At 35.8% G+C, this 25304-nt stretch overlaps 1 protein-coding gene across 1 annotated transcript in view; it reads left to right on the top strand.

The window, feature by feature from the left end:
* Positions 1–25304, top strand: part of LOC102692193 (serine/threonine-protein kinase 32B) — a 135299-nt gene that overhangs the window by 56448 nt on the left and 53547 nt on the right. Inside the window, exon 4 of the mRNA XM_069190296.1 lies at positions 10027–10200. Within this exon, the coding sequence (XP_069046397.1) occupies positions 10027–10200 (174 nt within the window). The remainder of the gene's footprint in view (positions 1–10026; positions 10201–25304) is intronic.

Below are 25304 nucleotides of genomic sequence, written 5' to 3'. Positions count from 1 at the left end.
AATGTTATGTTGAAGTAAAAGGCCAAATTGTCCAGTGGAGAGTTTGCAACCTAATGTTGGTATTTTAGAAAGTCTTTTTTAGTTGCTTGGGGAAAACACAACTGAATTTAAAGACATCTGGAAAGTTAACATACAGTAAGAGCAAAAACTGCGATTGTTTTTCTAAGACAGATGGTGAAAATTAATCTAGTTTTTTCATTAATTTAACTATATATTATAATATTATTATCTTACTATTAGTTTGGAATTTGTTTTGGATTGAGTATGGCATTCCGGGGTAGAATTATCAGTATTATAGGCTAAAGTGACGTTTAAAACTAATCACTATTAAACATTAGCATGAGAATAGAAAGAAAGGGCAGTTTTACAAATGTGTAGTTTTACAAACCTCTGTTAGGGCAATTTGCAGTACAACTCTTTATATACTGTTTACTGCTGCAGTAAGAGCTGTAGGATGGGGTCATTTCTCGATGTAATGTTTCCCTGGAAGGTGCATTTCATTGGAAAAGCACACTCTTTGCTAGAGGCTCTCGTTGTCCCCATCTCCTCATTTTCACACATGGATGCTCAGATTTTTCTATACTTGGAAGCCATCTTTATGAGTCTGCTAATAATGACTGTTTTCTGATATGGAAATATGCACCATAATTAGTAAATACCGTAGATCTTTATTTTCCATTTTAAGCCGCAGCTAAACCATTTAGAGTGGAATTGAAATGGTTACAATCATGTTGCATTATTTGTCATCATTTGATGTGACGCATTTTCATAATTAATCTCAAGAGAAAGTGATTAGCCAAAGGACAAGCACAGTTGATTTTGTTCTGGGACTATAATGAGCATTTTTAACTATGATGCAAAAAAGCCTGCCACTTTTGAAAGGCAAGATTAATGCTCATCACTGAAACGGTATTAATCAACACTCTTACTGTATACAATTGCCTTATTTTGAAACAACTCACCCCATGCTTGTTTCTTTTCCTTCTTTTCCAAATTGTAAAGCCTTAGAGAATGTTTCTCACATGATACAGGTGGTGGAATGTTGCTATACCAATAACCAAGCAATAATTTTGTGACAGTAAAAAGTTAATTCGGTTTGAATGTCCTGTTTAATTCAGTGTCTGCTTAACTGCTCTTAACATCTTTAAAGGTAGATGCGTTTGAGTGCATTAACTCTCAGTTCTGCTGGTTTTTGTTCGAGTCAAGCTTTCCGTTTTGCGATTGAATCCTTAATTGATTTAATAATTGGATTACTTTGAACAGTTTGGCTATTTTCATGTCAGAACTGTCTGAGGTGGTTGTTTAACTATTGGATTTCATTTTAAAAAATCACAAACTTTTAAGTACAAAAAATATTTCCAAATATTCCAATCAAGCAACATGTTAATTCAATTACCGCTTCAGAAACTGCAAGCTTCCTGAAAGTTTTTTAATTTTGGTCAGATTTTCCTTTGTTATGTCTGATTTAAGAATCTGTAACACAAGTTTTGATGAATCCAGATAACTGACAGTATGAATTATTTCTGAAAAAATATGAAAAAGTAAAAGTTTTATGAAAGCATGAACTCTATACAGTAGTGTATTTTGAAATGAAAAAAAAAAAACATGAGGTCTGATTTGACTTGAAGTTTTATAAATTATCCCATAGGTAAATCCCATAGGTAAAGAACAATATCTGTTTGACCTGTCAGATGAAATAACAGGGCGAAAGCATGTGAAAATTCTTCACCTGAAGAAGACATGTTATCTGCTCTGTCCTTTGTTAATCTCTGTGTTATTCCTCACACCCGTGAAGGAGCAACAGTTGAAACACTGTGTTTTTTACATTTCTGCATGGAACTAACCTTTACTTGTTCCTCAAACCCCAATAACCCAACTGCAGTAAAGAAAGAGCAATTTCAAATGTCTGGCATTAACCAGCTTGGTTTAATTGCTGACCTCCACGGGGTTGCTGTACCAGAGATGATTTTGGGGATGGTGAAGGAGTGTTAAATGATAAATGCTGTGAAATTAAGGTAAAAAAAATTAATACCCTAAAGAGCCAGCAATTTGTGGGAATTATGGTTTAGTCTCTTAAAACTCCATTACAAACTCCAATAATTAAACTAATTATAACTATACCAAAATAACCCCATGATTTCTGGATCTTTAAATTACTTCTTTTTATCATAGCTGTCTTAAGCTGCAACAAAATAAAGCTATTTGGCAGTAAACCAATTTTGCTGTAGGCAAATATCTTGTAGTTCATTCTGTCTTTTTTTCAGTGCAAGTTGAATTCAATTTTCTCTCTTTGGGCTTTCTTTTCCCTCTAGATGTCTTTCTTCTCAAATGACAGCATGTGCAGGTTATGAGTAATCAATGCATAATTACACATTCACTTCAGAAGCTTACCTGCTGCACTCTACCTCTAAGTGATAAAAGTCAAATATCTTTTGATTTGTCAAATTAAGACGAAAGCACTAATCATTCAGTAAATTACAAATGCCAAGTTTCTATGTATGGTTCCAGATTTGCAGTTTGGTGTTAGTGGATGGTCTATGTATTCAGATGTAAGTTGTGCAGTTGTGTATACAGCCTTGTACATTTTGCTTTTATTATTGGATAAAACAATTAGAAAAGGGATGGATTGTTTAACATCTGAGGATTATTCCCAATTAGTGGGAATAGTTCAAAGGTTTCAGTTCCTACAGTTACAGTGCCAAGAAAACTGTTGTGAATCCCAATGATAACTAACAATTTCGGAATGTTGCCATGATAGCCTTCTTGAATCAAAACTAGTCTTTATGCAAATGTCCAATAGGTTTAATAGTGACCAGTTCCATGTCTTTGAAATACAATGACATATGACTTAAACAAACAATCAGTAAATAAGGTACAGGGATATGAAAAGGTAGGTGAGGCCCTAGTTTAATTGGCTCAACTAGGGGGATAATTAGAATCGTGTGTTTGAAGAATTAAGTAGAATTTGTGGGCTGTGTTTGGAAAGCCCAGCACTATATAAAGATCAGAAACACTGTGAATTTGGTCTTCACCGTATAGGTCTGTGGAAACAAGCCATGTCACAATCTAAGGAAATCTTAGGGAGAGAGTTCAAGACAACAGTCACTCTTACCAGGAGTGGTCATCCTACTTAAAACTCTCTGATAAAAAACTGGAAAATTATCAAAGAATTGCAAAGAACCCCAGAGTAACATCCAAGAAAGTGCAGACTACTGTCACCCTGTTTAATGTAACTGTTCATGACTCAACTATCACAAGATGACTGGACGAGAATGGTGTTCGTTGTAGGATATCAAGGAGAAAACCACTTGCCTACAAACAGAACAGTGTTTCCTGTCTAATGTTCACCAAAGAGCACATAGATGATCCACAGGGGTTCTGGAAACATGATCTCTGTACAGAGGAGTCAAAGTTTGAACTCTTCGGACTCAATAAGAAATGTTCCATTTACCTTCATTTCCATATTGTTCTGAACCTTCACTCAGCTCTGCCAGCTAAATGGTTTACAATTATACAATTCTGTCAACATTAAGCTTCCACTTAGAGCATCTAATCATTAGTACATAACAAGTACATTTTGTTAAAAATCTGTTAGTTTGTAATTGATGGTTATAATTGTTTCTGTCGTGTTGGGCTGTTGTGCCTTTCCTTTTGGTACTATTAGGATACTCCACTAAATACAATTTAATTAATGCTGAGGAGTGTTTCAAATTGTGACGGTAGACAACAGGATACTAAAAACATCAGCTAGGTCCCATTGGTAGTTCAATTCTGTAATCTGCAAGCTACTAAATATTACTTAAAATCTGAGTAATATTTCGGGCTTTTACAATACAGTTTTCTTTAAATGTGATACTGAGTGATACTGTCATAAACTTTTGAATATTAACCCCAGCTACTCAAGTTCTTTATTACTAAAATTCAGTGCTTTTTGTGTGCTTTATCATGTTTTACAGCTCAGTTTTTAATAATAAGAAATATAAAAATATATTAGGCCTGTGAAGTAAAAAGAAAACAATAATGCTAATAGTAACATTAATTGCCGCTAAAGAACAAGCATGTAATTGTAATTAACAAGGTTGGAGTGGGGAGTCGTATCAGTGTGAAAGTTGCAAAGGAAGAAATAGAGATTAATTCCACACTGAAAATTAAAAATAAAGAAATAAAAGCAATGGTTTGGCTGTAGACCCTTCCTTGGGGTTTTTTGGTGCTCTAAAATATTCTGCATTTCAGAACAAATGCACAAAAGCACATTTCTCTACATATTTGATAGGCGTTAATATAATTCCTGTAGCAGTTTGAATATTTGTGGGGATGTACCCGATAACAAGAGAAAAGCACCGTTTGTGTTTGTACTGTAGCAATGACAGTTGGAGTTGTGGGCCCAGAGTAGATAAAGTATGTATAACTTCTGACCGCTCTAGCCTCAGCTGCTAATGGACACTTTAAAAAAATCAAATTAAATTGTGCAATGACAAAGGTATATAGACATTCATTTCTAGTGGCTCCGGATCTCCGGCTTCTGCCAGAAACCTAAAGTGAGTTCAAGAGACATTCTCCGTAATTCAGCAAAAGAAGAATGAAGCACAGGCTCCTAATGATGGACAGAGGGACTGTGTGTGGCTTCAATGAAGTTGTACAATAAATGTAAAGCCTTAGCTAGACTATTTAGAAGTGACTTACATTGGTAACCTGATGAGTAGTATTTACAATAGGTCTGTATTCAAGCTACATAGCCAATCAGGCCAGAGCACGTCCTGGTTTCCATGGTGTTAACCAAACAGAGAACACAAGACCTTTCCCCAGATGAGGACACCAGTCCACCACAGAGCTGAACCGTCTAATGCTGTTCCCATTTCTAACAGCTTCGTGAACTGGAGTCATCGGGGTCAAGTACGTCACTCAAGGTACAACAGCGGTGTCTAAAGCAGGGGCTTGAATCCACTGTTGTGAATTTAAAGACTTACCCACTGCGCTACACTATCCCCTAGCACTAGTAATCAGGAAGTTTTTGAGCAATATATTTTATGTGTTTTGACAGGAATAATTGCATAATAGTTAACATGGACATTTAACATAGACATCTGTACTACTACTACTACGGAACAAGTAATAGGTTTATTCCATGCTGAAAAAAAGAAGAAAGAGAACACAACGTTACGGCCGTGGAGCCTTCTTCAGGTGTCAACTACTACTACTACTACTATTATTGTTATGTAATTTGCAGGTTATAATTTGTAAGCTACTCTTTGTGACAATGTGCAAATTCTAACTGCTGTCAGATGCACAAAAATACAGTATACTGTGTTAAAAAATGTGGTGACTTTTATTTTTGCATAAACATCGTATCCAGTCATTAACAGTTTTAACTAAACTTAAGTTTTAACTTTTGTTGAAGTTTTTGCTTTTTTGTTGTTGATGATTTCTTAGCAACACATGAAAGCAGTTCATTCAAAAAGGATTTTAAGAAATCCTTGATTAAATAATCACCTTCCCACACAGATGTATTTTTTTGTATTTTAAGGGCAAAAATAATGATACGCAATTCTGTCTCCTGTCTGTAAAGGAGTTCTTTTCAGATAAGATGACATGAAATGTTAAAATATTTGAAGCAATCCAGAATAAAAAAAAAGTGAATGATGTATTTTAAAATGTAAGTGATGGCAGGGGGAAATGACTTTGTTTCTTCTCTAAAAGGATTAATCTTTGAGAGGTTTGGTCATGATGATTACAGTTATCATTATCTTGTGAACCTCCTTCAGACATCTGAAATGAAAACACTAATTGAGAACTGAAACAAACTAATTGTGGCATGACCAATTCATTCAAAAGAGTTCATGGGAAGACGTGGTCATTAGGTATTTGGTCAGTTACTTTGCATCACTGATCTTTAGACCGCTGTTATCTTACAGTTAGTATCCCTACCACCAACAATAGTCCCTGGATAGGAGAGTAGCGTGCTACCTCTTCTCCTCATTGGACAGAAAAAAGAAAGTACAGTAGGTAAAAGCTGAAGAGGAGTGAACAGCATCCATCCCCAAAACCAACAGCATAACTGTTTGTTGGTGATAGCTCTATAACATTTATTCCTTTCTTTCCTACTCAGTGGATGTCTGTTAATTCATTACTTCAATATAAATAGAATACTATATACAGTATGCAATATGTATACTAATTTACAATACATTCATATTGTGTACAATATAAATTCCATATAACAATATTGATGCCACAGTAAACATGTTCCATTTTGCTTCTCTTAAACTTTTTCTAAAGTCTCCATTCCCGAAAGTCAACATTTGTAATGTGGGCTCAGCTGGGCTGATTTGGGCCATCTTTGTCAAAGTAAACATTTTTGTTTCAGTTTTGAATTATACATGTTTATCTTTTAGGTAAATTATGTTTCATTCTGTGTATTTGCTTTCCAATGTTTTCAACAATGTTTTGCATCAGAAGTATTATTATTGTTGTCCTTAACATAAAGCAGTTTGTTTTATTTCATATAATCTTCTTTGTAGATTACTTTAGAATATCCTTAAAGAAACTATGTATATTATAAATCCTGTAATAAAAATAATACAAATATTTCAATATAATATAGATATTAAAAGATCCCAAAAGGCAATATGTAAAGTAAAAAAAATGCATATTCTGTATTTTCCATTAATGGGAGAACTCATACTTTTTCATTTTCAATTTGTATTGTTTAGATGAATTGCAGTTAGAACTTGTACAAGAGATGAAATTCAGGGTAGCAGGTGGTGTTTTTTGATTCAGCTACAATAATTGCAAACCAGATTTGTTTTGTTTCTGCAAGATTAAAATGAATAGCCATTGGTAGATTTGAAAATGCATTATTTTAAGGGCAAGTTCTAAGATCAATAAAAACAGCCTTGAACGGACCCTGATAACTTAGTTAGCCTGCTACAATGGTGGCCCTGCTCATTTAAAAAATCTTGTGACTGTGTCACTTAAGGCTCTCCTAACTTACAGGGAGTTGTATCAAAGAACTGCTGATTTACTTTGGAATCAATCAAGTCTTTCCTGTTATTTTGCTTTGAGCTTATAAGAGGCTTAGAGAAGCAAAATTGCATGGCCTTCTGGAGAAAAAGTAATTATGGTGCAGCTGATTTGCTCACAAAATGACTGATTTTACCTTTTTCTGTTGCAAATCTTTTGTTCCAGGTAAAAAATATTATAATGTACATTTCACTATTTTTGATTTCAGCAACAGCTTGCTTAAATAGCAAGGGTCATTAACACTGAATTTCCCATCAAAAAGATTTAGCTTTGGATGTAAGTTCTATTGGTTTATTCTGTCATTTTCTTTTATTTTATTGAAAAAGTAAATGGGGCACATTTTGTTGCTCAATGAGATATTTGTTCATCCTGATCAGCAAAAACTTCATATTTAAGTAAAAAAGAGACCATGTACCACTTAGTGTGTGTGTCACATATTCCTTTATGCTGTGCAGTTATACAGATGTAAGTCCTGACTGTTTAAATCAAGAAGAAAACAAAACCAAATGATTTATTCTTAAGTGGGGCAATAAGAGCTAAAAAGCTTCTGTTCAATTCAAATGTATTATTTTTACTATCACATTACAGATTCAACAGTATTTAACATTTAATTCCTTTTTATTGCATTAACCCGCAGTTCACAGACGATAATTCAGCTGCCTGTGATTTCTAATAATTATTTCCACTTTTAATCCTTCTACAGCTTTTGGATTTTTTCCACTGAGCAACAGTGATTAAGTTCTGTAGAAAAAAAAATTTAACCAGCTTCAAGCTGATTACATTCCAAAGATATTATCTATATTTTATGTTCTAAATGAGTGGTTCTATTATTCTTAACAACTATCTACTCCAGCAGAACCTTTGAAATACTTCTAAAACTGTTATACATAATAGTTTTATTTTACTACTTATGATTTTTTTTTAGAATTTCTCATCTCATGTTTTTTAATTTTCATTTCAGAGGAAAACAAATTTAACAAAAAAATATTTTGAAGTTTCCAGAAAGTACTGTAAGTACTTAACTACACTTATGCCTTGGCTCATAATGCAAATATATGATATGTATATGATGTAAGTATAGTGGTGAATGTTTAAAGCTGTAATATGATGCTGAAAAGAGAGTGAGTCCAAACAAAAGATCACCTTTTAGCTTTGCTCCGGCTCTGTGTCCACTATTGCATTAGTTCCTTGCACTCTGATATTTTGAGTTCACATCTCAGCAAACAAGTTAAACCCTCAGGGACCCCCAGCTCCCTCTATTTTCCAGGATTGGCCTTAAGGCAGCACGTACATCAAGTTTATATTATTTTTCTGTATTGTGTGAATGAATCTTCAAATGTTGTGGATTCAAATGGGAGTGCTTTGTAAAGTGTTGTGAATAGTTTAAAAGTGTTTTCTAAAATACATCCAAAAAGCAAGTGTAATGTTGCCATAGCCAAAATGTAATGTAGTGTGCTCTCTGAATGCACCAGTTCTGTAGGGTTTGGGCATTTACTGGGACAATTTTTAATTGTAGCAGTAAATCACAAAGTTGATTCTTTTGATGGCTTTAGAATCCAACCATGCGACATAACTCAAACAACGTACACACACAGGTACTAATACACGAGGATACGTTTATTAATACATAGAATATGCATATAAACCTAACAGATCTTATCGAGAGGGCTATCAGAATACAAAAGGTATATATTCAATCAGTTACAAAGTGTTACACATATCAAGAGAACATATGTTCAGTATATCATTCATTAAGACCGTTTCATAAATGAACTTGGTTATAACTTCTACATTAGATACTCAAAACAAGTACATAACTCTTAGGAATTAAATTGATATCAACTGGTTGGGATAACAATTGAATTCTCGAGCTGTAATGCATTGAAGTTAAATACTCATCCAATCTTTGGGGATTCAGATCTCCTGTGGGCACAAAGAAACAGTTACAGGCAGTTGCTGTCCAATCCGCGCTCTCTGGCTGCGTGCCAGGCTGTGCTGTGCGGCTTGTGACGGTGCGCTGCTGATGCTCACTGACCGGCTAGTTAGTGTTGGCTTTAACTAGCACAGTTTGTGCACAGGAGAAAAGGTGACTGTGGGTCCCAGCAAGTCAGGAAGAGGACCGGTTCGTTTCTGATGAAGAGCTAGTTCTGAATAGTGATTCAGCTGTCCACAGTTCTGACCTGTTCACGAGGCCTGCTGCTGGTGCTAACCTCGGGTGGATCCTCTGGTTACTCTCTGGCAACCTCCGCTCTCGACTCTTAGAACAAAGGAAAGTTCTGGCCCTCGGACACACTGGCCATTCCGTGGTTGTCCGGGCTGAGTCTCAGGATGGTCAGGAGGCGCGCTGCGAGAATGTCCTGCCCTTGGGAGCCTTCTACTCCTGGGCCGTTCTGCCCTGGAATTCTCCTTTGAATTCCCTTTAGAATTGTCCACAGAATTCTCCTGAATCTTACTGAATCTCTTCGGCTCTCTGTGTTGCCTGTTTTTACCTGCAGGAACTTCAGCTCATTCATTGGCTGAAAGTTCCATGGGCATTAGAGTCCCACGTGGGTTACTCGGCCCTGCCAGTCCCTGATTGGTTGATCGAGGTGAGATATGAGTCACTTACTCCTGACACTTAGGAATGCAGTCCAGATGTCCATCTGGCACTCCCTAGACAGATAGGCACCAATGGATGACCATTAATCATGATAGCCAGGCTTAGCTAAGTGCATCCCCCTTTGGGAGCTGTCCTAGGAAACCTTAAATCAGCCTGCATGAATAGTTTCTCTGTGGCTGCACCACAGAGATGAACAGAGAAATGGGGCCTCATTTGGGAAGGCTCAGAACACTTAATTATTTCTTATTAATAAGCCTCGCCGCTACACAAGTAATCTGAACTGAAAAAAAGATACGGCGCAAATGAAGTGCCATATTTTTTTTTAATTGCTCATACCAAATAAAGCCACATTCTAATAATCTATTAATCTATACTGATACTGACGTTTTTTTTTTGCTTTCCTCTAGGTACTCTTTCCAGGACGAAGAAGACATGTTCATGGTAGTAGACCTTCTTCTTGGAGGGGATTTACGCTACCATTTACAACAGAATGTACATTTTAAAGAAGAAACTGTGAAACTCTACATCTGTGAATTAGCACTAGCCCTGTATTACTTGCAATGCTGCCACATCATCCATCGGTAAGTACCTCAGGAATGTATATCACTTTCATAAACAGTATATATCATATATATATATCATATACTGTTTATATCATTACATTATAACAAAAAATATTCTATTTTTCATACCAAACATTCATATTAACTGGGGCTCACTGTTAAAAAAGATTTAATTCCCTAATTAAGCTTGTGATACTTCCCTCATTGCTATGTTACTATTTTGGCAAGAAAACATTTCTTATTGAATAATTCACCATCATATTTTACGTCTGTATGTTAAAGCAGGGGTGTCTATCACTAACCACTGATGACCTCAGCCCAGCCTGTTATAACTAACTAATTCACCCTTTCCTTGTGATCAGTTAGAATTCATTAAGCAAATTAGCAGGTATCCTTCTTTACTATAAGTTAAAGGATCTCCTATTAGTACCACTTGTGTCTTGTAGGCTGAAAGGTTGTTCTGATTTTTGTTTCAGATTATATCTAAATTACTTTAAAAAACAGTCTGCTTAGTTTTTCTGTTTAGTTATTTAGAGCCTCCAGGATTTTAAGAACTAGTGATTTAATAGTGTTAAAGATGCTGCATTTTGGCTCTCCAGGACCCCTGGATTAAAGAGTTCATATGTCTAGAGTCATTGGATTTTCTGGGTCTTATGTTAGAGAAGATATGTATGTATAACTATTGAAAACAACTGTGTAGTCATGGCATTTGGTGATTTTTTGTTACATTTTACAAGCGTACCACATAGGCCTTTATGCCTGTTTATCATTTAAACTCTGTTTTTACAGTCACACAAAAGAAGTTACATTTTATATTTAAAATATGATTCACAAATTCAGCTAGTTTGTATATACAGTACAGTATAGTGTATAAATATATATGCTGTATATAGAACTACCATGTACACATATACTGTAGGTGTGGAACAGGGTCACAAAGGTGCAGTGGCTAGCATTGCTACCTTGTTGTGCTCTGGCACTGGGCTCAGTACTGGACCTAGGTTGCTACAGTATATGTGTGGAGTCTGTATGTTCTCCACATGTGCACATGGGTTTCCTCTGGGTGCTCCAGTTTCCTCCCACGGCCCCAAAACCTGGTAGGTACAGTAATTGTCTCCTGGGAAAATTGGCCCTGGCGTGAGTGTGTGTACATTATGTCTGTGTGATTGGCATTTCATCCAGGGTGACCCTAGAAGCCAATTAACCTACCGGTCTGACTTTGGACTATGTAAGGAAACCGGAGCACCTGGAGGAAACACCACACAAACACAGGGAGAACATACCATACAACCTCCAACAGAGAGCAGCCCAGGTCCAAGACTGAACCCAGGGCCCACCCCAGCACTGCAAGGGAGTATTGCTAACCAGTGCACCCTTGAGTGAAGTGCTAGCACGATATACTGTATTAACAATAAAACTTGATACTCATGGATTAATATCTTACTATTGAATAAGATTACAAAGTAGAATGACCTAACTGTAAACTACAGAATTTAAATATAAAAACTATTAGAACAGTTACACATAAGTAGTGACGTGGTTGTCCATTTAGTTTGTTTCAAAGATAGTAGCTAATTGAACTGATGATCTCATCCTGCCATTTTTTTGAAGAAGTCCTTGGTTTAAGCATTATGACTGGATAGCTTGTTCTCATCACCCTTTATGCACATTATTACACATGCAAAATAATGTATGTTCTGCGTAACTACTTTGGCGAATCTGACTGATGGTGGCTGAATATAGCCTGCGATAAAAATATAACAAAATAATAAGGCTGAATGCAGTGTGATTAAAGTTATGTATTATAAGGAAAGCTTAGGGATTTAATTGGATTTGTTCAGAACAACAATCTAAGGTGAAATGGATCAGCCTTATTCAAGTACATAATTACATTTCAAAAAGATGCATGTAAAGATATCTTGTATTTATGGCACACACAACATTTCCTAATTTGATTTTTTTGCCTCAATCCAGTGGACATTAGCTGCTTTTAATATCCCCATTTATTATTTGCTGTGCTATCTTACTGTATGAATTCTATATTTGTCTTGAGGAAAACATTTTATCAACTAGTAGAGTACAAATGATGTGTTACTGAATATTTAGAATATACTGCCATTAATATTACAGCAAAGAACCAATTCCTACGGCCAAATTTTTGGCATTGTGCAAATAATGTATTTTAACAATATTGAGTTTGCTATATGAGTTAGGTTCTATATGAATAGACACTACATAATCTATTGCAATATTATCCCTTTTGTTTGTGAGCCATCTGATCTGTAGCAAGCTGTGTGGAGAGAAAGTAGTGGCGATAGACTTAGGACATCTAATAAGGAAAAAAGCATTTAGACCCACTCCCCAAGCAGTCCTGGTCCTTTTGTTATGCATTAAAATATTGGCCAGAGGTGACCTGAAAAAATATCTCCAGTGCTCAGACTTAGAATGTGCACTGAAGAAAACTAATTTAGCAGCACAGAAGCAAACTGCCCAATTGGGAGAAAGTATTTAAATTCATTTGAACTACACAAGATGCACTGTGAGGAGTGCTGTGTTTCACAGAAAAAGACATATACACTTAAAAACGTCTGGGTAGCTGCTACTCCTGACATTAGTGCTAAAGAAAAGTCAATTTCCTGAAATTCCTTATCCAGACATACCTGTCATGAACACGGACTGAAATCCGTGTCAGATCTTGTAGAAGACCCTATGCGATGCGGTAAGAGCTGGAGAAAACAGGAGGCGTGGTAAAAGGGAACACAGTCCGTGAGACAGTGTACGGGGAAGACAGAACAGCATCCAAATCCAAACGGGTCCAAGGGCAGGTCAAAGCACAGTCCAAGAGTCCATCAACAAGGAATCCATCCTGTGACAAAGTTAAAATCCCCGGGAGGGGGGAGCACACGGACAAACAAAACATGGAGGTCCAAGGGTGACGGGGCGAGATCCTCCAGACCCCGGGCTCAGGAAGCGGGAGGTGTCGGGGATGAGGCCTATGCCCTCAGGAGACGGACGTAGGGTTTCCTGGTGCTAGGCGGGCCTCGCGACATCTTACCCTAATGATGAGCCCCGAGGACTGGAGGAGTTGGTCTTTAAATAATAACGCTAACAGGGTACACCTGGAGAGCTTAATAACACGGACAATAATGGGAGCAGTGGAGCACCCTCTAGGGAGGGATGTCGGGCGTGACAATACCACCAACAGACATACCTGTATTTCAGATATCTGAGAAAAAAAACATCACCAAATGAGAAAATATATTTAGGAATATTTGTTGAGGAGTCAGGCATGAGAATCTGTGGCTTATTCCTCTTGGCTAAGGGTCAGTCACCTGGCCATTGGACAAAGAAGTTAGATCCCCCATACAGAGAGTGTAAGTTAAAAGATGGTGGAAGAGCAATAGAAAGCAAGAGAAATATGAGCAAGAAAAAGAGACTTATTGTGTTATTTATAGTTGTTTCATAAAGTGACATTGCAGAAAATTAAGATTTAGGATAACTAAACTTTCCTGAAAAACTCCACCTATTTATACGGTAAGGTACTATTTGCTACTCATTTTATCGGGCTGAAATTGAGTTTTGTTTGTCTGTGATGTTTCAAAACTTTATTTGAAAAGAACACTCATGAAGTATTAAGTGCCTTGATTTTCTTTTGTTGAAAGCCATGGTCATGCATTTTTCTGATGCATTTCTCAGATGTACTGTTTCTCTGACAAACTAATCCATTTCAGCTGGAGTTCATTTGTCTTTTTCTAAAATTCTGCAGGCAATGCTTATATTGTAATACTTATATATTTTTTGATGAACCTTCCATGTTTCTAACCGAGTCTTCTGATTCATGAGCAAAGGGGAGCCCCAGCACTAACTCCTGTGCCACCGGGAAACCCTTAGATTAACCAATTTGACTTGATTTTGTTGAAATGGATAATGTCAAAAAGGAATTGCTATTGACCATTTTTTTATCTTTTAAACCACAGAATTCAGTGGAAAAGCAGTATTATTTAACTAACAGAGGGGAGAAGTTATATTTTGCTTATGAACTTGACACATCAAATCTGTATTTTATAGCACTTTTGATACTATACTATTTAGAAGTACTATACAATATTATAATATTATAGTTCTAAAAGTTTTCTCATATCTATATATTTTCTTATAAATATTTTAAATCTTATGCGATATAAAAATCTTTATTGCATGTAGGAAATCAAGAAAAATGAAGGGAGACAGTTTTAAAAGCAATGTCAATTCATGTACGGTATACTGTTGTCAATTAGTTTTGGCAACCTTTATATGCGATGATACATATGGAGATAAATGGAATCCATTCAGCCCACTCATATCCACAGATGCACAGATCCTCAGACAAGAGAAGTGTTTGTCTGTAGTCAGACTTATGTCTTTCCAATTTTACATCAAAACATGCCAAAACATGACATGGGCAAACTGTATTGGTATGTATACATATTTAAGGTTTTGAAATTCAGTAAAAAGAATGCAGAATGACTTTTAATGACTTTAAATCCTATATTTTAAAAGGAATTATTTCAGTAGTCTAGGTCTCTTTCCTAAAACTCCTTCTCCAGGCTCTTCTGCTGTCAAAACCGCAGGTTCTGCCTTGGCTTTGCATCTGCTGAATTGCTTCTTACAGGCCGTATTATTGAAGGAACATAAATTATTAATTTCTTGCTGATGAGGAGCAGAACTGTAACATAATGCTGTCACCACCAAGCTTGAGCGCAAGAATGGTGTAGGCTGAGTGATGCATTATGATGGCTTTTCATCCATTGTAAAACTTTGCTATTAGACAAGAAAGTCCTAATTTTGTCTTGCCTGACCACAAAACCTTTTGTCATCCAGTATGTTAACAGTATGACTTAGGTGCTATATTTTAAACTCCATGTGGGATTTGAGATGTTTTTCAGATGTTTTCTGTTCCATACAAGCCGCATTTTGCAGTGACTGAGATACTGTTAACCCAGGGAATTTCTTCCATCTCAACCATTGAAATGTAACTCTTTCCAAGTCACCATTGGCCTCACAGTTGAATCTTTATTTAGTTTCTTCCATGCTCAGGTGCCTGGTTTTGAAGGATGGCCTGGTATAGGCAGTGTTTGGTTGAATTTATCTTCCTAATGATCACCTTCACCATCCTCAAAGAGCTAATAAGGGTCTTTGAAATGTCTTCATACTCTTCTCCTGAAACCGGTATTTTTAAATAGAAAATTGTGAGAACAACTATTATTGCACACAGACAGAGGCTGCTTAGCTTGTTAAAGTAATTTTGTGCACCTACTGTAAATTTGCCACAGCAAAGGGTTTTAAAATGTCTAGTATTATTTAAAAAACAACTGTTTCAAAATGCAGTCTCTCCTGTACTTCACCACAGTTTCTCAGTCCTTCCCCTGTACTTCACAGTCAGTGCTATTACACATAGTCACCCATTGGCTATTACATGTGTATAACAAGACACTTCATGCATGTGTCTTTCATACACATTTCCAAAATCCTTGCACATGAAATCCTGTGTAAATGAGACTGCTTTCTTCATAGTGTTTTAGCCAGTTTGGGCAGTTTTGCCATAGAAGATCAAATAATTAAGTCAACCAGTTAAAGCAGGGGTGTAATTGAGCCCAGGATTCTTTTTTTTAAATTAAAATCAATCTTTTATTAGCTCCAGAGTCCTCTATTCTTTTCTACTGAACTTGTCATGCAGTATTTAATACTCTGTTAATACCCTGGATGAGGTTTTAAATATTGGTGGCTTGCGACAAGGTGGTACAGTCACTGAGGACACTGATCTGAGGACAACAGTATCTATAGCTTGTTATTCCAAGGTAGGAATTAAGTATCTAAACTGGTTTGCTGTTGGCTTAACTGTACCAATTTACTAGTTTCTCCACCAGCCTTGTAGACGCTGCTGCTTGTCGACCAACCTAGCTTAAGAGATGTGCTTGAGAAAACATCAGGAATAAAGAAGTGTAAAGTTTGTTGAGTTCATAAAGTAATTTAGTTCATGAAAGCCTGAAGACAGTTCAGCCCTCTCAGAATTTCATCGGACATCTGTGATCTAATTTCTGTGATGACCCCCTTCCACAAGGAGTAAAAGCTGCCAAAATACTTAAACACATTTATTTTAATGAAATGGTCCTTAAATGAGATTACACTTCATACTGTGGCTCTCAGGGACTTTTTGGTTTATTTTTATCTGCACCAGCAACAGGTGCAGGGCGATCCACTGCCTCCAGCCTCTATCACTGGGGCTTAAATAAACTCAGCAGTCTCAGCTTGGTAGCTGTTATATTCAGATTTGATTTTCAAATGTCCAGAAGTACTTCACTGCAATGGTCCTTATTTAAAAAACTGTTCTTTTACCATGCAAAGTAAAGTTTTGTATATGAATTAATTAATGATTAGGCAATTCAAGAACTCCTTATCCAGGATATGTAATCTGTTGACAATTATGCCATTGGATGTGACAGTAAATTAACACCAACATTAACCAAATAAAACTGGCTCTATAATGTGACCTAATGCAACTATACTGTCAATTGTTTGGTCCACTAGTTATGTCATGTTTTTGTTTACTCATAGAGTGAAATAATTATTTTATGCAACCATTCATAAGAATGAGGAATTGATTTCTTAAATAAAAGACTGAAAAAAAATGTAATCTTCGCTCACAGGTTAACACTGATTTGGTGTGAAGCCTGTTAAATTCACAGTGTCTCAAAGTTTGGGAGATTTTTTTAAACTTCTGGGACATGCTGTTAAACTTGAAGGTTAAGGTGTTACCGTTCACTTCAAACACTCTTTCCCACAGGAGCTCATAAAAAGCATTCAGTATTCTGTAAATATTAACTTTGCTAAATCAATTACTACCTGATTTGCTATGCTCTTTAGTCTGTAGAATTTCATAACAGGGAATATTCTAGCAGAAAAAAATGTGATTTTCTGCTGTCAGCAAAATGCAGACATCGTCTACAGTATATGCATATTCTAACACTCAACCCTCCCACCCATTAAAGTCTGTGAAAGCTATTGTTATGGCCAGAGGGACCTGTTTTTAATCCTTCCCACGTTTGGTGTGAAGTCCTTAATACCCCACTTTTCTAGTCTGAGTCATATTTCATCACAAATTATTTTGTAATGCAAGCAGGTGTTATTTCCCTTTCACTCAAGTTAGAAAAAAGGATTATCATTATTAAGTTGTGAACTAAAGCCAAGTGCTTTTAGAAAAAACAATGTCTAGTGATTTTTTTTATCCAATAAAAACGATCAAATTCTGGATTATTGTTAGCCAAAGTTTTACTTCTTGGAGGTTAATTCCTAATATAATATAAAATGTGAATAATATTTTTTCCCCTTGTTAATTTCCAAGATTGTGCATGGGATATTGATTAAAACATTACACATGATAATGAAAGAAATTGTTAACGGTAACATACAGTATAAGGCTTCCTAGAGAAATGCACCAATCAAAACCCCAAGCATAAAGGTCTAATTGTATATAAAATTAAATTATTATACAGTTAAAGATAAATTATCTAATTCATAAATTGTTGACATGTTTTAATTTAATGTTTCAGGAAAATTATTTCCTGCTGTATTTTAAGTCAATTGTTTGTAATGAAATCTGAACCTTGAATGGTTTCTCCTTGGTGGCTGTAATATCTCATATTTTGCCCAAAGGATTTCACTTTCAAGTGATTTATGACTGTATCTTATAAATATAGTGGTTGTTTGTGATGTCTACATTGTGATTGCTTGAAACAGTTGTCAAACACAAAGCACCTCTATTTATGGCTTTATTGAAGTAAAGAGATTGGCACTTGCACTTTTTCAATAAAATAAGTCCCATAAAATGCCGAGGGAGAGTTATTGCTATGCATTGATGTGCGCTTCAGAATGCTGAGATGAAACAGGAATTTTTCAGTCCGTGGGATGCCAGACAAGGTTGTGCCATTGGTGAATTATTTATGCAACCTGTTTCTTCAATCCTTTTGATGTTGTTTCTATTCAATCCACAGTAAGTGTTTCCCATTCATCACAAAAAGACCTAAAACCATATTAAAGGCGTTCAGTTTGCATGATTCGTTATTTGCATGAATTTGGTATTAACTTATCTTATGGCCGGATGAGCAAATGGATTCTGCTTGAAGCACATAGAAGAGTTATCCCAAAAGTGGGTAAATGAAAAAATCAAAAGCTAAGACACACAGTTCAACAAACTGACTAGGAAAAATATAAGGGAAAAGAATGCACATAAAATGAATAAAAGACAACAAGGGTTCAGTGAAAGAAAATTAGAATAACTGAAACCATGGGAAAAAAGAAAGGTAGAAGGACTAACAGATAGATGGATAGGAATAATACAATGGAGGATACAATAACAATACAAAGAAAAGCCTAATGGATAACCATAATGAAAATATATCTAGTAGGACAGTAATGGGAAACCTCTATACCTCTTGCGCTCTTAATGTGTGTTCACTCCGATGTTTTACTCAATAACAACCCTTAGGAATCAGAAGGGCTTTACATTTTTTATTTAATAGTATTAGCATAAAAGAGACAAAAGTGTTCTAGATGATTGAAGTTATCAATATTAATAAGTCAACAGGTCTGGATGGTATCCTGTCAATTGTGTTTGAACTATATAGTATATAGGGTCATTATACAGCTATTAACACAACTCATCCACCAGGGATTCAAGATAGAGGTAATAACAATGGGTTTTAGAACTGAAAGGTATTGCCCTCTAGTAAAAATGGTGCCGAAGCTGAGACATTTTAGACCAAAACAAACTAAAAATTTAAAACAGCCTGTAGAAGCTATTTAGGGAAAAAGATTCTTGTGTTTATATTGATACATCATTTACAACTTCTATACAATATGTTGAACAATTAAAAAGGGAGAAAATTTTATTAAAAAGTTATTAAATTATTAAGTTATTCAAATATTAGGACAAGATAGTTATTCTATTAAAAGAATGAAGTTATTTATAAGATAAAAGCATAACTTTCAAATCAATATTTTACATGTATGTTAAAATTGTAAGATCTCATTTGCAATACTGTGTACAATTATCATCACCATGTGAAATATAAAAAGGAATTGCTACTCTGGATTCAGTCCCAGGAAGACCAATCAGATACATTCTAGGGCTTTAGGGAATGTCCTGTGCTGTCAGACTGAGGAAACTGACCCGTTTTATTTTTAAACAGAGAAGACTTCTAGGGGACCTGAACTAAATATTAAATGTTTTCTAATGCATTGACAAAGCAAAATCGGCACACATCTTCAGAATTAGTAAAACACATATCAGAGAACATATCTACATGGAAGTGCTTTTAAAATCAAGAACAGGAGGCACTTCTTTATGCAAATGGTGGGAGTATGGATGAAGATATTTTATCATGTTGTTGAAGCCAATGCTCTGGCTTCGTTCAAGACATGGCTGGATGTATAAATTAGCTACTAACTGGATAGATGAGCCAATTTTTTAAATAATCAGCATATTTACCCAGAATAAAGGTTGAAATATTTAAGGAATGTAGCCTCCACAGCATCTGTGTAATTTTGCATAGCCAGGGGCAGTACTGACTTTCATGAAGTGTTAACCAGTACAAAGAAAGAAGAAAAAAATAACATGTTATTAAAAGTGCATTTCATAGTTAACCTGTGTAGCAGATTTGGTGTTCTATAGTCAGGTACAGCTGAATTTGTGTCTTTTCACAACAATATGATGGAGTTAAAAACAGCACGGAAGCATTCAGTTTTCATTCCATGTGGCTATATTTCCCTTTTGGCCACGGGCATTTTATTTAATAATAAAATGCCCTTTTAAAATGTTTAAATTAGTTATCTATTCAATCTTATGGTTTTGTAGCAGAGGAAAGATCACATCGCTGTCTCATACTGAAGCTCCAAGGTCCTGGGTTCAATTCTGTCTTATTTCTTTGCTTTGTCTGCCACACTCACAGTTAATATTTAATTTTTCACATATTATTGGATGTAAGTAAATCACATGTGTAATGCAGAATTTCTTGTACAATAATACACAATTTAGACTACATGTCCAAACACATTACATTTTAGTTCCCAATATACAGTATCTAAGCAAATGTATCCATTTTACCGTGATGCTATCACTAATATTAACATCCATCAATATGTTAAAACATCATGGCCACATCTCTTTGAAAACGGAGCCTTTCTAACACTCATTCACCTCTTCTGCCAAATACATCTCCAAACAGATCTGTACATCCAACAGTTGAATCCTCAGGCTCATAAAGGCACTGTCCTGAAACACACCGAATATGCAAGAGATCAGATCATTCTTCTTAATCTTCTGAAAAAATACAGTCCACTGTAATAGAATTTCAGATCTCTGTGATAATCATGCATTTCTCTGTTTCATCATAGCAATAGTGCTCTTCGCAACATTTTTAGTATACTGTTGGCAAAGAACTTCAATTTGAATTTTTGCCACATCCCATGACTGCCTTAGTGAATTAAAAAGCTTCCTGTTTTTGCCACCATTACCAGAAGAAAGCAAAACATTTATAAAAAAAGTATCTTGTAAAGCTTTCACATTGAAATACTTCCAACATGTATTTCTGCTTATAGAATTACTGCAGTCATGTGAAAGACAGAAAATAATACAAAAGGCAGATTTAAGATTTTAAAAAATGTTAAGAAAGAAATCAAAATGTTGTCTACTGTATATACGGTACATAAACATGAAAGTACACTATTTACATACAGTAAGCCTTCTAGGAATGTATTCTCCTAATAGGAATATTCTTCTTTCCACACATCTCCCACATCGTAATCTGATTAAACAGAATGCAGTTCCCTGTTTGACCAGTTTTTGGTTTCAAGCCATTCATTTGTCATGCATTCCCCACTGCACTATTAAAATAATAAAAACATGTCATTGGATTTATTCTGTGCTATAACTATTTAATGTCTAAAGAAATTGCAGCATGGGGTCCCCTGGGTTTTTTATGTTCTTGTTCTGTTCACATGGGTTTCCTCCCTGTGCTCTGGTTTTCTCCCACAGTCATATTGGTAGGTTAACTGGCTTCTGGGAAAATTGGCCTTTGTGTGAGTGTGTTTGTGTCTGTTTGTGACCCGTGATGGACTCCTGTCCAGGGTGTGTCCTGCCTGGCACCCACTGCTTGCCTTGATAGGCTCCAGCTCCGCTGTAACTCTGTATTGAATAAACTTATAAGAAAATGACTGGGTGCATATACCCCTTTTACACCTTGAAAAATTGAAAGTGTTGAGTTTTCAAACCTAACAAAAACAAAACAATTTTTTCCACTAACAAAAACATGCCATAGTTCAATATAACCTCCCCTGGGTTATACTGACTAAGCCAGTCAGACTTCTTCAAGTGATCTAAGCGTTTTTCCTGGAGAAAAAAAAACTAATATTCTTTTGAATATTACATACTGTATAATTGTTACGTCCCCCACATGGCTCAGTCTAGGGGCGAATGGGGACTAACATATGAGTTTAACAGATGGAAATACACACACAACTACGTGTAGGATGACAGGAAACGCTAGGAAGTAAAAAAAAAACACAGGGGTAAGGGAACAACAAAAAAAACAACTAACTACACTATTCTACAACCCAATTACCTGCTAAACCTGTCTCCCGGGAAAAGAAAAGTCTTCCCCAAGCTATCCGTCTACGCTCTCTAAACTAAGCTATAATGGAAAACTAAAACAAGAAACATGGATGCCACAACAATCCCAACCCTACACCACAGCTAAGAAAACAAGTCTGACACGTCTCACATTTTCACCGTTTCTCCTTCTTACACCTCTCTTCAGACACCTCTAAGGACGCCCCCGTACCGGCACTTAAAACCGAACCTCTCTCTTCAACCAATCCAGAGAGAGTCTTGATTTAGGGACACGCCCACCTCCAAAAATGGACCCCTGCACAATTAACAAAAATTGCCATCTTAATAGTACTGTATATCATCCTTCATGTACAGTATATTAAGAGAGCCGAGTGAAATTACAGCCATTATGTTAAATAAAAATCAAAAATGGAAAAATGAAAGAAACAGAAAGAAAAATTATGGAAAATGTAAACATCACAGTTGGTTTGCAAAGTATGAGCTCTGTACATTAAATTGTTAAGCCTTTGACTTTCTTTCAAATTCACATTTCTTAAAAGTTCTTTTTACCAGTTGTACTGAGGTGAAAAATTGGTAATAAGAAAATTATTCAATTTTAATGCCCTTTCTACCTTCGATCTGATGTACTTACTCTCTAGTGTTTTGAGCACTGTGGCCACCTCTACACTCTGACTGTTAGAAAACTTTGTATGAATGGAGATAAATGTACTATATCACTGTCATTACTGCTGTTATCAATAGTGATCTTCCTACTATTCACCCCTATTTTCACTTTCTCTCTCCAAAAGAAGTTAGAAATGGTTTTAGAAGCAAGCTACTCCCCAAAGGATGAACACATTTCACCTAATCAGTTTCACCAACACAAAGAATACAATTAATTGCCACAGTACATTTAATAATACCTTGTCTCCTCCATTAAAGAAACATATCCTTCATTGTCAGTGTCAACATTAAATTCACCATCTCATCCTGTCTTATTCTCCTTCTGTTGACTTACTGTAATTTTCTATTAGTACTGGAATCTCCCTATCCTCAATGGGACCTGCAGGACCTCCTGGACTGGCTGACTGGGAACACTGTGTTTTACAGAGTTTGTGTTCGTTATAATACTATACTTCACACAATATCTACCCATATTGAGGGCTGTTGCCAGACAGCCTTCACTCAATACATACTTCATTTCACTCTCTGTTTCAAGTTTCTTTTTTTTGAGTTTCTTAAGGACTTTTCCAGTCTCGGCTCCTGGCTCACAAGGACCTCATTCTCACCTTTCTAAGTATCTGAGCACACCTTTCTCACTGTCAATATCTCCCATTCTTACAGTTCCCTAACAAAAGTAGAACACTAACAGTATTTCACTCCATTGAAACAAACACCACAGAACTGTAACCAACAACTCTGAATTATACAGTAGTATTAAATTTCTGATTAAATGTATTCAGTGTTATATACAACTTCCTTCTGAAATGCAGCTCAATGCAGAAGATTTACAACCAGGGGAATTGATGTGATGTCAGACATTAACTATCCACGATGACTCAGCTTTCCAGCAGCTTATTCTTCAAAAATGGCAGAATATTTCAATAGTAATTTGTATGATTGGAAAAGCCTAGAGAAAAGTACATTCTGTATCCACCAGAAGATGATCCATGTGATATGAACTCTGCTACTAGTGACTCACTCAGAAACACAACTAGCACCTAACTTTTCCATGGTTCTCCACTGGTACAATGGCATGAGTCAAGTTCCTGACATCATGATTCAATGTAATAATTTCTAAGTATTGATTCTGCCTCAAAACGTGGCTTTAGCAGTAGTTTCCATAGACAAAACAACCTTACACAAATAATTTGAAATACTGTAAAACTCTAAACAATATCATTCAAGGGAAGAAAGAAAGGCAGATACACTCACAATTTTTTATCATGTAATGGCTTTCTGTTGTCTTCAGAAACCAATGATTGTCCTATTTGTTTTACCTCAAAAGCTTTTGTGTGAATAGCAGTATACCCTGCTCTTTTCAAGAGGCATATTTGTGTGTTTTTAGATGCTTGCATTATTTTAAAAACACCATTAGGGAAAACAACAAATTAAGAAAATGTATGACCAAAGATCCTTTCCCTTTTTCGTTAAATGTTTTTGAAACCCAGCTCAAAATCCAAACTTCTTTTGAACATCGAGTAATATATTTGAAACAAAAACCAGTATTCATTTTTCAAAAATGGAAAGTGCATCTACAGCAGTATTAATTACATTGTGGTAGAAGTGGAAATAGAAGAGTATAATAACATGTATACAGATAATACTTATGAAGGATGAAGTTTATAAGTATATCATACACAAAAAACTAATGATTTTTATGTAAAACTATCATATACTGTATAATGCAAACCTCCAGCAAATGTAAGAGAAAACAGTGATCTTAAAACAATTTGCCTTAAATTTCTTCATGTGAAAAGGCCAACACTGGTTATATTGGAATACAAATAGAAATATCTTAAATAATGTGAACTTCTGAAGTATTACATTTAAGGAACATATCATAATTCTTTCTGAAGCAGAAAAAGATCTTTATTTTTTCTTTCCATTTGCCAGAGTTGAGTATCTTCACATATCCACAACAAAAGTATGATAATTCAGGTGGGTAGCTGCATCATCATGCGTAGGCTGCAAACGGAACAAGTAATAGGTTTATTCCATGCTGAAAAGAGAAGAAAGAAAACACAACGTTTTGGCCGTGGAGTCTTATTCAGGTGTGAGAAGGACAAGGCAGTAAGCAAATGTAATGTAGCAGGAGAACAAAAGCTGGGCGAGAGGAGGAGCAAGAGGCGGGAGCAGGGGACAGACAGAGAGGCCAATCAAGAGGTGTGAAGTCAGAATAGGTGAAGAGAAGTGTGAAATGAAACCTACAATGAATAGGGAAAATTTAGTGAAAAGTAGTCTGCCGTTAAGAGAAGGGGGAAGGTGTGATCCTAGCTGCAGGATAATTTTGGTTTCTGTAGTTTTTCTGATGTATGAGTTCGGAAAACCATCTTTGAGAACACAGACGGAGAGATTAGAGTGGTCGTGGCCGTCAGTGGTAAAATGAGAAACAATGGGCTTGGAGAGATCTTTAATCTTCACAGCCCTGACGTGTTCTCTGAAGCGGTCTACTTCCTGTTTCTCCAATGTAGATGGCTGGGCATTCACTGCAAGAGATACAATAAATAAGTATGATTTTCTCTTCTTGCACCAAAAGCTATTGATTGTCAAATTGTAAATGCCACATGCTGTGAGTTTACACCAACTTAGCTCTCATGTAAACCACCTCCCACAGAGACAGCAGCATGCAAAGAAAATAACAATAAGAGTGAGACATCATTTAAAGTTTGTAATGTGCTTTTATTATTTTAAATAGTTAAAACGAATTAGGTCTGTCTTTCTTTTATTTATATGTTTTTATCTGGTACATACTGTA

This window comes from Lepisosteus oculatus, chromosome 1 (genome assembly GCF_040954835.1).
Source record: "Lepisosteus oculatus isolate fLepOcu1 chromosome 1, fLepOcu1.hap2, whole genome shotgun sequence".
Lineage (NCBI taxonomy): Eukaryota > Metazoa > Chordata > Actinopteri > Semionotiformes > Lepisosteidae > Lepisosteus > Lepisosteus oculatus.
Note: the sequence above shows the minus strand (reverse complement) of the source record. Positions and strands in the feature narration are given on the sequence as shown.